This window comes from Anoplophora glabripennis, unplaced genomic scaffold (genome assembly GCF_000390285.2).
Source record: "Anoplophora glabripennis isolate ALB-LARVAE unplaced genomic scaffold, Agla_2.0 scaffold248, whole genome shotgun sequence".
Lineage (NCBI taxonomy): Eukaryota > Metazoa > Arthropoda > Insecta > Coleoptera > Cerambycidae > Anoplophora > Anoplophora glabripennis.
Window position 1 is genome coordinate 215,326 of NW_019416351.1, and position 13,124 is coordinate 228,449.

The 13,124-nt window shown below is 34.9% G+C and overlaps 4 protein-coding genes across 4 annotated transcripts; 3 read left to right on the forward strand and 1 right to left on the reverse strand.

Annotated features, from left to right (window-relative positions):
* Positions 1–1,320: 1,320 nt before the first annotated feature.
* LOC108908622 (ribosomal oxygenase 1) lies at positions 1,321–3,902 on the forward strand. The gene is made up of 4 exons (XM_018712708.2): positions 1,321–2,337; positions 2,394–2,654; positions 2,719–2,979; positions 3,098–3,902. Exons 1-4 carry the CDS (start codon positions 1,448–1,450, stop codon positions 3,432–3,434), a joined length of 1,749 nt encoding a protein of 582 aa, XP_018568224.1. The 5' UTR covers positions 1,321–1,447; the 3' UTR covers positions 3,435–3,902.
* Positions 3,903–4,092: 190 nt separating this feature from the next.
* LOC108908621 (WD repeat-containing protein 48 homolog) lies at positions 4,093–10,173 on the reverse strand. The gene is made up of 14 exons (XM_018712707.1): positions 10,080–10,173; positions 9,636–9,700; positions 9,308–9,512; positions 9,039–9,251; positions 8,846–8,986; positions 8,606–8,711; positions 8,451–8,547; positions 8,277–8,381; positions 7,396–7,596; positions 7,238–7,345; positions 6,965–7,182; positions 6,661–6,868; positions 6,432–6,605; positions 4,093–4,390 (listed from the first exon to the last, which is right to left on the reverse strand). The coding sequence occupies exons 2-14, from the start codon at positions 9,681–9,683 to the stop codon at positions 4,295–4,297; spliced, it is 1,920 nt and encodes a 639-aa protein (XP_018568223.1). The 5' UTR covers positions 9,684–9,700; positions 10,080–10,173; the 3' UTR covers positions 4,093–4,294.
* A 203-nt stretch (positions 10,174–10,376) lies between these two features.
* LOC108908624 (KRR1 small subunit processome component homolog) lies at positions 10,377–11,531 on the forward strand. Its single transcript, XM_018712710.1, has 2 exons — positions 10,377–11,178; positions 11,236–11,531. Exons 1-2 carry the CDS (start codon positions 10,402–10,404, stop codon positions 11,491–11,493), a joined length of 1,035 nt encoding a protein of 344 aa, XP_018568226.1. The 5' UTR covers positions 10,377–10,401; the 3' UTR covers positions 11,494–11,531.
* A 170-nt stretch (positions 11,532–11,701) lies between these two features.
* Positions 11,702–13,079, forward strand: LOC108908605 (peripherin-2-like). The gene is made up of 4 exons (XM_023454209.1): positions 11,702–12,339; positions 12,393–12,612; positions 12,867–12,984; positions 13,030–13,079. The coding sequence occupies exons 1-4, from the start codon at positions 11,702–11,704 to the stop codon at positions 13,077–13,079; spliced, it is 1,026 nt and encodes a 341-aa protein (XP_023309977.1).
* The last annotated feature ends 45 nt before the right edge of the window (positions 13,080–13,124 follow it).

The window sequence follows — 13,124 nt, forward strand, 5'->3', positions numbered from 1 at the left end:
ATTGCACAAATATTTAAGTAAGTATAAAGCTTTCTGGTACTTATCTATATTTTTATTAATTAAACCAGTTATAATAACATCCAGATATTTTTTTAGGAGTAATCGTGTAATGCTGTTGGGTAATTTCTTATTTCCATATCTTAAATATAAACAAAACAATACATATTTATAATTGTGTATCTACTGGGTGCACAACTTTATAGATAAGGAGTGATTAATGGTATCGAAAATATATAAACTCGCAATTATAGTTTACATTTGTCTTGGCACTTATTTTTAATAATTTCATAAAAAAGTTATGTATATACCTACTACAGACATTTATTTTTCAATACTCTGGAAAGCAATATCGATAATACCATTTGATATATCTAAAATGTTGATATCAATTGCCAATGATATATTGTTATTTACGATATTTTTAATTAAAATAAAATATTTATTTGTTAAAAAATATTGAGGGAATCAGATATCGAAACACCCAGTAAATGAACTTGAAAGGTTAAATCACGTTAAGTGCGCTATCAAAGATTGATCATTTTACTTTGGAGGACAAATTTGATAGATTGATGATGATGAATAAGAGCATAAAAATAAGTTTAAGGGCAGCTATCCTTAATTTTATTATTCTAAGGAATATTTTTTACCACAGGAAATTTTCGTAAAGAATAATATATCCATTCTGAAAAATAATTTTGACCTGGTTCATTTAAATTTAAATAAAAACAAATTATCAAAAGCTATCACAGCGAAATGTTTAATTTTACATTTAACAAAAACAATAATTATGTAATTTCTCTATATTTAACTTCAGAGGTAAATATAGTTTAAATATCGATAATGCTTAAATATGAATCGTAGTATCGTAGTAATTTTTTAATTTAAAATGTGAAAAAGACCATTGTCTCTATTCATAAGTAAATATATCTAAATTTTGCGGTATTGCAATCCTCCTTCATTTCTACTTGCGAATTTTAATTGTTGGAAATCATTTCAGGATCTTATTCGTTCTCTAGTTACCCATTCTTTGCCTATCCGAAAATTGGTAGAAATGGCCATTAAACGCAATTGAAGTTGAATGATTATTTCGCCAGATTTAACAAACAGTAACCTGTACGGCTCTTGCACACGGGCGGTATTTTTCCGAACGGCAAAATAACAGACTAAATTTTAAATTACACATAGTTAGTTAAATAAAAATATCTTTACACACAAAATCGTTGCCGACAAGTTTGACGGTTGGCTGCCGATCGGTCAACCACCGCTAGTGTGTAAAAGCCGTTAGGTGAAATAACTCGTTTTGAAACATTTCAAGAAGAAGAAGAAGTAGTTAACCTCAAAAGAGATTTTTAAGGATTTGGTCTCGTGATTGCTTTCAAATATTCAAATCATTTCTATGAATATTTAATATTACCTGGTGTCTTGCTACGGATCTATAGTTAATGTGATGTTTTTAAATAATCAAGAGTCTATGTCTGCTTTTGCGGTGTACAAAAAGAAAATAAAAAAGAAAGTTAAAAACAAAACTTCTGAAAGTCCACCGGCAAAAAAACCAAAACTAAATAGGGACCGGCAGGTAAAAGTACTTAAAAATGGAAATGAAGGAACTGTGAAAAACATTGGAAAGCAGAATGGAGTACAGAAGTCAGGCAAGAAAAAGAAGAAAGCTAAGAAAAATAAGGAACCAGTTACGCATGTGGAAGATGATGAAGAACCACCACTTTTAGTGCCAATTGAAAACAGTGATGTGGTAGGAAAACAGAATACTGAAACAGCATTATCCCATAATTACCACGAAGCTAGTATATCGGAATTTTTAACAGATTTGAACAAAACAGACCCATCTCCCGACGGACTGAAACTATTCAAGTGGCTCATTGCCCCAGTCACCCCAAAAACATTTTTCGAGACCTACTGGGAACAGAAGGTATTGTTCATTAGCAGAAATCAGGCCACCTACTACAACCAAATATTAACTACAGAAAGACTCGACGGTATTTTCAGGGACTTTCCTTTATATTACACTAGGAACGTCGATGTTGTTTCTTACGAAAATGGGGTAAAAGAAGTACACAACATGGAAGGTAGAGTTGCCGCCGCAACTTTATACGACTTTTACACTAACGGATGCAGCATCAGAGTTTTGAATCCTCAAACTTACGACCAGAAGGTTCATTTACTGATAGCTACGTTGCAGGAATATTTCGGAACTATGGTAGGGACTAATGTATACTTAACACCGCCCGGTAGCCAAGGTTTTGCACCACATTACGACGATATAGAGGCGTTTATTCTACAACTCGAAGGCAGGAAGCACTGGAAGTTATATAAACCCGTGTAAGTAAATTTTATATTGTTTTACCTCAACAAATAAACGTAACGTTTTTATATAGAGGTCCGGACTTATTGGCAAGGGATTCTAGTCCGAATTTAAAACACGAAGATATAGGTGAACCCTTTATGGAGGTTACGTTGAATGCAGGCGATTTGTTGTATTTTCCGAGGGGTACGATACACGAAGGTAGAACTGATCCGGAGTCACACTCTTTCCACATAACGGTGTCCGTTTACCAACACACTGCGTACGTCGATTTGCTGGAACACATTCTTCCAGATGCGCTACAAAGGGCGGCTGCCGAGAGTGTGGAATTTAGGTAATTTTAGGCGTTTTTTTGCGTTGTATTACTAAAATAGTTTCATAAATCTTATCGTCCTTAGACAAGGACTTCCTTTGAACTACCTGAAGCACTTGGGTTGCGTAAATAGTGATTCCCAGACGAAAGAGAGGGCGGACGTTACAAACAAAGTACAAAGTTTAATGATGACTTTGATAAGTTACGCTGATGTCGACCAGGCCACTGATAAGCTCGGCAGAAAGTTTATGTACGATTCCATGCCGCCCGTACTAGCGAAGAAAGAAATCAGGCATACGTCGAAGCTCGATGGAGATTTCATGAAAAGTGGCAAAATTTTTAACAGGTTCGATATATTTTTTCGATCTTACAACAAATTGAGCTTCAAATTTCAAGTTTGAACTTGAAATCTCGTTAAAAAATTAAAAATTTTAATTTCTCTGTCTAAGTACGATCATTTGTAGGGTTGAAGTGGGAATGGACACGCAAGTACGTTTGTTGCGCTACCACTGCCTCCGTTTGGTCGTGGAGGAGGACACGGTTAAACTTTACTACAACACCGATAACGCCAAAGTGTACCACGGGGAGGAAGAGCAGTTCTTGGTTATCTCCAACGAGTTAACGCCTTGCATTAAAAAACTCCAAAACAGTTATCCGGAGTTTGTGGCCGTCGAGGATTTACCCAATGAAGACGGCATCCAGAAAGCTCAATTGGTCGCCGACTTGTGGGAGCGGGGGTTGTTGGTCACGAACGGCCCGCTGCTTCCTATTTCCGATGAAAGTGGTGATGAAGACGACTGATATCCTTCGTTTATACAGTTTGGTAACCGGTTGTCGACCTTACGGACGAGGGTGCTAGGTGGCACCACTCCCCCAAAATACCCGTCGGCCTTATTTGTACTACAAACAAGGGTGACAGGAGCTCTTGGCGGTGTCGCCACCTAGCGTTCTCATCCGTAAGTTTGATTTAAAAGGAATCGAGTCCGCCGATAACTTTTCAAGATTTGAGTCCTATCAAAAAAGTTTCATATAAAAGTTGACAACTTTTTGTATTAGAACTCAATCCTGAAGAATTATTGGGCGATTCGGGGCTTTTGGCGACACCTAAGGTTAATATTATACATTAAGGATTTTATTACGTTTTGTTTTTAATTGATTTAGACACGTTTTCGTCTTTTAAAGGAACTAAAATCTGTTTCAAATATTTTTTTTAATGAACTATAACCAAATGTGATACATTGATTGAAATAAATACTAAATATCGTAAACGCTAACATTTATATCGACACTACGCCTACCACTTCCTCGGAAAAGTTTTCTCGGTAGTGTATATTATATAAAAGGTACAAATAGAAAAATACTTTGAATTTTTGATAGTAAATGATAATCCGGGCCCCGTTTCACTTATATCCCTAGACGAGGAGTTGCCGTTGCCTTTTTGCTTAAAAATAATTCATACTTACGGATAACGGAACGTAATTGTCTGTATTTGAGGTTGTGTAAATTTAACAATTCAGAATTAGGGCCTTACAATCCCACCACAGGATAAAATTATATAAATTGATTTAAAAAAAAATGGTAAGTCGGATGATCTTGCGTTACAATTAGATGATATAATCTGGCAAGAATTAACAATAATTCTTGTTTAGGAATCTGCGATTTTACTTATTTATAATTTTATAGTATAATGTTAGATCTGACGACGATTTCCATATGAAGTGTTTGACGGTTCTCAGATCCATAGAAGGTTCCAATACCTAAAATAAAACTTCTTGTTTAATTGTGAAATTTTGGGTTTCGACACAAAATTTCAAATTAAACGTGAAATTTCGAGTTAGTTTTATATTTTTTTCTAATTTATTACTAAACTCAAAATTTTGAACAACACTTTGGATTTGAATGAAATCTTGAATTTTAGTTTCAAACGTTGAAACTCTAACATTTGCATTTAAAGCGAAAATTTCCAAGTTTAAATATGTAACTTCACATTCAAACTAGAAATTTCACAATAAAATTCCAAATTTTGAGTTTAAACATGAAATTATATTTTTGATCCTGTGTTTGAACAAGAAATTTCAAGTTTACAAGCAAAGTTTTGAATATGAACTGTAAATTTCGAATTTGAGCTTAAAATTATGTTTTTTTTTTGTTCACTTTTGGAATTTAACCTTCGAAATTTGTTATTTTTCTTTGTTTACTAAATTGTGTATCCTGAATTGAAAATTTTGTACTAAAGCTCTAACATTTGCATTTAAGGTCAAAATTTCCAAGTTTAAATATGTAACTTTACATTCAAACTCAAAATTTCACAATAAAATTCCAAATTTTGAGTTTAAACATGAAATTTTATTTTTGATTCTGTGTTCGAACAAGAAACTTCAAGTTTACAAGCAAAGTTTTGAATATGAACTGCAAATTTCGAATTTGAGCTTAAAATTATGTTTTTTTGTTCACTTTTGGAATTTAAACTTTGAAATTTAAGTTATTTTTCTTTGATTACTAAATTGTGTATCCTGAACTGAAAATTTTATATTAAAGCTCTAACATTTGCATTTAAGGTCAAAATTTCCAAGTTTAAATATGTAACTTCACATTCAAACTCAAAATTTCACAGTAAAATTCCAAATTTTGAGTTTAAACATGAATTTTTATTTTTGATTCCGTGTTTAAACAAGAAATTTCAAGTTTACAAGCAAAGTTTTGAATCTGAACTGCAAATTTCGAATTTGAGCTTACATTTGTTTTTTTTTCACACGGAATTTAACTTTCGAAATTCAAATTATTTTTGTTTGTTTAATAAATTGTGTATCCTGAACTGAAAATTTTATATTAAAGCTCTAACATTTGCATTTAAAGTCAAAATTTCCAAGTTTAAATATGTAACTTCACATTCAAACTCAAAATTTCACAATAAAATTCCAAATTTTGAGTTTAAACATGAAGTTTTATTTTTGATTCTGTGTTTGAACAAGAAATTTCAAGTTTACATGCAAAGTTTTGAATCTGAGCTGCAAATTTCGAATTTGAGCTTAAAATTATGTTGTTTTTGTTCACATTTGGAATTTAACCCTTGAAATTAAAGTTATTTTTGTTTGTTTACTAAATTGTGTACCCAACTGAAAAATTTGTACTAAAGCTTTAACATTTGCATTTAAAGTCAAAGTTTCCAGTTAATTATGTAACTTCACATTCAAACTCAGAATTTCACACTAAAATTCGAAATTTTGAGTTTAAACATGATTTTTTATTTTTGATTCCGTGTTTAAACAAGAAATTTCAAGTTTACAAGCAAAGCTTTGAATCTGAACTGCAAATTTCGAATTTGAGCTTAAATTTGTTTTTTTTTGTCACTTGGAATTTAACTTTCGAAATTCAAATTATTTTTGTTTGTTTAATAAATTGTCTATCCAACTGAAAAAATTGTACTGAAGCTCTCTAACTGCATTTAAATTAAAAATTTCAAGATTAAATATTCACAATCTTCTTCTTCACAATTCTTCACAATCGAACTCAAAATTTTGCATCGAATTTGAAAAAAAAATATTGTGAGATTCCAAATTTGAAATTTCAAGGACAAACTAGAAATTTTGCAACATAAAATTTCGAATTTGAACGTGAAATTTTAAATTTTAGCTTCTCGTGTCAAATTATTTTTTGTTGTACTAAATTTTAACTATGAATTCAAAAACAGGCAAAAAAAATTTAAAATCAACTTCTTAAAAAAAATTTCTTTTTACTTTTTAACTAAATATTTTGAGCTTTCAATATGACAGTGAAATAAACCAACGTTTTTCTCACCTGATCGTTACAAGTAAGTTCGATCTGGTCGACGTTATAGCCGTTGTTAGACGGAGTCGAATCCGCATCTCCTCCACCGGGAGAACTCGCCGACCCATCGCCCAACAATTTCTCTAAAATATGCTCCGCCACTTTCCTGCACTGGATGAAATCGTTGGCTACCAATCTGTCGGGCTAGAAAAATACTTAAATTACTACCAATCCAAGCGAGACGTCTTGAAAGTCGTACTTTCTTCATCCTGTCCTGCTTCAAGAGATGTGATGGTACGCTGGAATGGGGCTGAAGGTAGAACTGCACTTTGATAAACTTGTTGGTACAGTTCTCTTCTATGTTGGATATGACCCAGTTGGGGACGGTTTCGTTCAAGAGGGCGTTTTCTGTATCGCCCGACGTGTCGCCAACTAATACCCTGTAGAGAGTTCTCCCGCCAACCTCGCTGAAAGGATATTTTAAGATTTAAGGAATATTTAATAAAAATTATCATACTGGACCAATACACTCGTTTTGTTTAGTGTCTTTTATATATTTTTACCTTAAAATGAGTGGGATATGCTTTGGTACGCTGAAATACAGCCTGTTCTCGGGATCCGTTTCGACTCCCCGCCAATGCTCGAACAAAGCCTGCAGCAACAATTTCCCGTAATTAACTTTGTGATCCGGTTCGGGAGTATCTTTAATCCCCGCGTCTCTAGCGGAAACCCACGCTGAGAAACAATCCACTTCGTCTTGGCCAAGGTGTATCGTCAACATCTACAAGAAAAAAAACAACCAATAAAAATCCTATTTTCAACAATATTACACTTACCCCCGTTTTCAGATCGACGTTGAACCAATTCGGCACATACACCATCTTAAACCTCCTCTTCAGCTCATCCTGGAAGTTCACCTGTCCCAAATCCTCCACTTTCTTCGCCTGAAAAGTCACGATTAGTTTCACCAACCAAATATCTACCAGGCTCGTACCCGTAGAACGTCGTATACCGCCACGCTCTCCTGGGCGTCTTTCGTTAAGATGTGCCTTTTGTCATTTAAAACCACCGCCTGTCTTATGGCGGCGCCCCCTGGTATGAGCGACACCGGCGACGAAGGCATCTTGGCTTCGTCCTTGAAATGTTTCTCCGTGGGCAGTTTCCAGCAACGAATGCTGGAGTCCGACGTCGACACCTTCAATATAAAATGTTACGACTAAAAAATACTCTTCGTATAAAAATTAATGCAGTGTTAAATACGCGCGACAGTTTTAAATTAGATTTTCTCTCAAGTTTTGTTAAAAACTGAAATTTCAATGTGAGGAATAAAACCGTGATTGAAAAAAAGGAGATTGTTAAAATCAGATATAGGCTATTCTCATTTTGTCCAATCGTTGATTGTCATTTGTTTTTTTTTTCCTCTTTTTGATTGGTTGTAAGGCGGTAACACCCTGTTCAGGCGGATTGACATTATGTAGTCCACCTAACAATGACAGAGCTCATTAATGCTGAGAATCATAAACTAAACACAGTGATTTTAAAATTGTAGCAAATACGATTTATTAAAAAACATTTGAAAATTTTTTTATGTTTAACAATTTGTCCGTATTGCAAAGTCATACAAAAGCTTCTGCTTTTACAGCAAAAAGGTAACACCAGAGAAGAGCGCACATAAGACCAAGTCCAGGTGCTGCTCAGTGATGGCGTAGACAAGAGTTAAGAGTAGTTTTAAAAATTAATTATAATTTGACTAATTACTTGATTGAATAATTAATTTCAGATTAGTATTTCGGGAATACGTACTACCATCCCTTAAAAAACTGATCCCCACTTAGACTTACACCTTGTTTTAATAAAAGAATATTCAAACGTTACCCAAACGGCCTGTTGGTCCACCGTGAAGCACATTTTTAAGACTGGTGCTTCCTCCACACACACTACAATGCTATTGGAAATGTTTTTTAAATCAGTCATTATAACCTGAAATAAATAAAAGGCCAAATTACAATTGCAGAAACACATTTTACGGATTTTTTCGTATGTACTCGCCTTTTTGTCTCTTCCCCCTGATATGACATGGCTGAAGGTCTCGGTGGCAAGCAAAGCCCAAACCGAGTCCGTATGGACCCTAATCGTCTGAATATTCCTTAAAAATCATTAATTTCTAAAAAAAATTCATTACCGAGAATATTTTATTACGGTACCTCTGAGATCCGAGATTCCAGAGCTTGATGGAACCGTCACTGCTGCCTGACAAGCACATGGTGCCATCTCTAGACACCACTAAGGCTTTTACGTTGTCCGCGTGACCTAATAAGTTTTAAAACTGAGTAAAAAAATAGAAATAACAATCTTTAATCCTACAAAATAATTTGTATTCGGAAAGTTGCACAAGAAGAATCATGATTTACGGTTATTATTGTTATTAAGTAAAGAGCACCTACCTTTCAATTTAAACAGTTTGGCACATGTTCTGGGATCCCACAGCCTCAAAGCTTTCTCCGTCGATCCGCTAACGATTATACTACCAGAAGGGTTCATCGCTAGGCTGTAAATCGACTCCTTACTACCAATCAAGCTTGACGCTGCAATAATTCACGTTACTAATCCCTAATTAACTATTATATATCACCGTACTTGTAACTGTGTTGTTGCTTGCCGTTAGAGCTGTTAGAGTGTTAATATCCCACAAATATATGGACTTGTCCAGTCCGGCAGAAGCAACCTGCTCGCGGTCTTTAGCGTAAGCTAATGCTTTGACGTAGTCTTTGTGAGTTCGTAAAGTTGACATGCAGAAGCCTTTGTGGGCGTTCCAGACTTTAACGGTAGTATCTGAGCTCGCTGATATCACTGGCGTGAAAAAGAACGTGTGAATAACATAAAATATGTAATAAGTAGGTGCTTACAGTGTCTGCCACCGCAACATAACACGATATCATTCACCCAGTCGGTGTGATGTTCCATTCCGTGCAGGAACCTTTCATGTTCATAGACCCTTATTATGGAATCTCTTCCTGCGGAATATAAACGGTCAAGTGCTGGGTCAAGCTGAAGAGCGTTAACCCCTGATCTGTGTCTTTTTTCTTCTGCTTCGCATATTACCATCGATACCTATTTGAATCACATTCAACAAAGCCAGATTAAGCTTTACTAAATATAGAAATTATCATTGCAGTTTTATAATAATTCTAAATTAATTAAAAACAAATAAATGTGATAAAGCTGATAACATACCTGAACTTTCTTACGAGTGTTTTGACTTCCTGGTTTTAAATTCGCCATAGTATACTAATTGTTAGCTTTCATTTCAAAAAAATTTGTGAAATTATTACTAAGAACTGAATATTTTATATGTACCCTTTGTGTATTTAAAGGGCTTAAATTACAATAATAAATAAACGTCCACTACCCAAACAGGTTATGTTTTTTCTTTCAATTTTTCATAATATTGTTTACAGTGTTGCCAGATGACTTTTTAAAAAGAACCAAACCTGAGCGGATTATGGTTAGATCTTTTAAAAATTGCAAACGTTCTATGATAATAAGCTTAATGACAAAATGCACCCGATTAGCAATGTTTTTCGAAAGTACGTTGCTAATGCAAACTCTAACATTAGATTTAAAAACTCCAGATCTGGCAACACTGTCTGTCTATTTCTTCTGGCCTACAATACAAACCTAGAAAGTATCTACACTACAGGGCTTTTTGGAAACTGTGATTGTGTTATTCCGATCAGTAGGATCATTTGTTCGAAAAGTAAACCAGTTTATATTAAAAAATATTTGAAAATTGTTAACAAGACTGCATGTACTAAGTCAGTCAAAAATAGTTGTGAGGAATTAGGTACCGTTATTTGACAGACTATATTTTTCCTAAAAGATGGAAGACGAAGAAGAAACAACAGCAATATTGAGGTTAAATTTGGATTATGCATGTTATTTATTGATATAACGTGATAATTGACTGGGTATTTCTGAGGATTTGATAATTCTCCCAAGTATGGCAGATTCTACTGAAGAAGAAGGGCCGAAGACAAGCGGTCCCATTACGAACGCCTGGGAAATGAAAGTTCCAGAATTTAAACCGGAACACAACCCCCATGGCCTGCTGGAAGAGAGCTGCTTTGCGACATTATTTCCACAGTACAGGGAACAGTATTTGCGACAGGTGTGGCCCTTAGTTCAAAAAACTTTAGGCGAGTATCATATCAAAGCAGAATTGGACGTAATCGAGGGCAGCATGACAGTCCGAACCACAAGAAAAACTTGGGACCCCTACATTATCATAAAAGCTAGGGATATGGTGAAGTTAATGTCAAGAAGTGTTCCTTTCGAACAAGCAAAACGAGTGTTGGAAGACGAAATCGGCTGTGATATAATTAAAATAGGCAAACTTACGAGAAACCGAGAAAAGTTTGTTAAAAGACGGCAGAGGTTGATTGGACCAAACGGTTGTACCTTAAAGTCCATAGAATTGTTAACAAACTGTTACGTTCTTGTGCAGGGTCAGACAGTATCTGCTCTGGGGCCTTACAAAGGATTGCAGCAAGTTAGAAAGATAGTGGAAGATACCATGAAAAACGTTCATCCGATTTACAATATCAAAGCACTCATGATTAAAAGAGAACTGGCCAAAGACCCGAAACTAAAAAATGAGAATTGGGAGAGGTTTTTGCCTAAGTTTGTTAGTAAGAACATCAGCAAACGCAAACAGCCCAAAAAGAAGAAGGAAAAGAAGCCTTACACTCCGTTCCCGCCACCTCAACAAGAAAGAAAGGTATTTATTAAAGATATTTTGTGTGCGGCTATTAAATAAATATTAACTATTTTTCAGGTGGACAAGGAACTCGCCACTGGTGAATATTTCCTTAGCAAAGAGCAGAAACGTGTGAAGAAACAGAAAGAAAAAGACGAGAAACACGCCGAAGCCGCTAAGAAGAGGACAGAGAAAAGGAATGAGGCTTTCGTACCACCAGAGGAACCCAGTACTTCGAAAAAAGAAGCTGATATTGGAGTGGACGTAGTAGCATTGAAGGAAAAGATATTAAAAGCTAGAAAAGGGTCTAAATTATTTAACAAAAGCAATGTTTAATTATGTAACAGTCAAAATAAATATAGAATTTTTTGAAACACCGTTTATCTGTTTTTAAACACCCTGTATGTAAATATTAACGTTTTTCAAAAAAAGTATTTCGCGAATCGCAAAAACTAAAGTAATAATAAACTGTTATTTCAATTTATTTACACTTTTTGAAGCATGTGTTAACTTTGACATTGACATATTTGTATACGTCTAAACCATGCAAGCTCTTTTCAAAAAGAAAGCAAAAAAAGTACCACAGTCTCCTACTGAAGATGAAAGCCCAGTTCCTCTCGTTATTAAACATGGTAAACTTGTGCGATTAGTATCGTACAACACCATCAAATTCTTATCGGGAGTCTGTGCTGTACTGCTCATTGGCAATATAATTTTTTCGTTGAAGTTATTTTGGTCTTCCGTGAGCATCACCACGAACTTGGGAGCCTACATAAACATGGTATCGAAAGGGGACGGACATATCCTACCGTCGCTACAAGCTATCCCAGTTTTAACCTTCTTAATTGTAGATTTTGCTTTAATGTATTTTACGTACGAGCTCTTCGACCCTGAATTGAAACCGAACCTAAATCGGATTCTGTTTATGCTAATAATGGTCAGTTTAATTTTAATCGTAGTTACTTTAGTTCTACTCATCGTTATAATACAACACATTTACGGATTACACGAAGAGCTACACAATGGAATCATAGAAGCGATGTCAAACTACGCAAGTAATTCCGTGTACAAAAGCCAGATCGACAGGCTGCAGATCGAATTCCAGTGCTGTGGAAGCAAAAAATACGACGAATGGTATAATATCACCTGGTACGATTCAAGTTTGACGAAAAATAACGCTAGGTGACATTTTATATGGTTTTATTGTAATATCAGCTAAAAAAATTACTTTACAGTGACAACTCGCAGGGGCATACCCCTTTTAGCTGTTGTGCAATGTCCTCGATATTTCCGTGCATCCACCACAATATAGAGAATACAGGAAAAACTTATCTCTATACGCCAGAGTTAAATTTGAGTGTTTCTACACACGGTTGTTACGAGAGGATCCGGCACGAAAAGCAAGAAGTCGGATGGGGTATCGTAGGAAATCTATTTTTATACATTATATCCCAGGTATATCCCAAAATAATTGACAAATATCAATATTAGTTCGCCTTTTACCATTTTTTGGCGACCCAAATTATATCCAACATGGTCAGCTCAATTTTTCTTGTCAGACCTTGCAAAAATTATTTTGGTTTGGGTTTAGATGTCCATGTAACCTCAACAACCAAAAAACCTCTAATCATGTAATTAGTTTATTACTAATCAAAAAATTAAGTCGAGACTACTAAAAAAGGTCTATCCTATGTATTTTTTTTATTTAGGGGGCTACGGTAATTTGTCTACGATTTCTACAAACGGCTCATTATGAAAACTGTAGATTTGAAGGCCATAAACGTTTTTACACAGTTTGGCTAATTGGATGCTACGCTGGAAGGAAAGGTACTGCTGATGATGTTGCAGTTCCATACGATGACGACGGTGAAGCCACAGAACCACCTGAAGTACCGCCAGTACCACCAGACTTAATGGAATAAAAATAAAAGGACATTATTTTTACAAAGTGATTTATTGTTTAAATT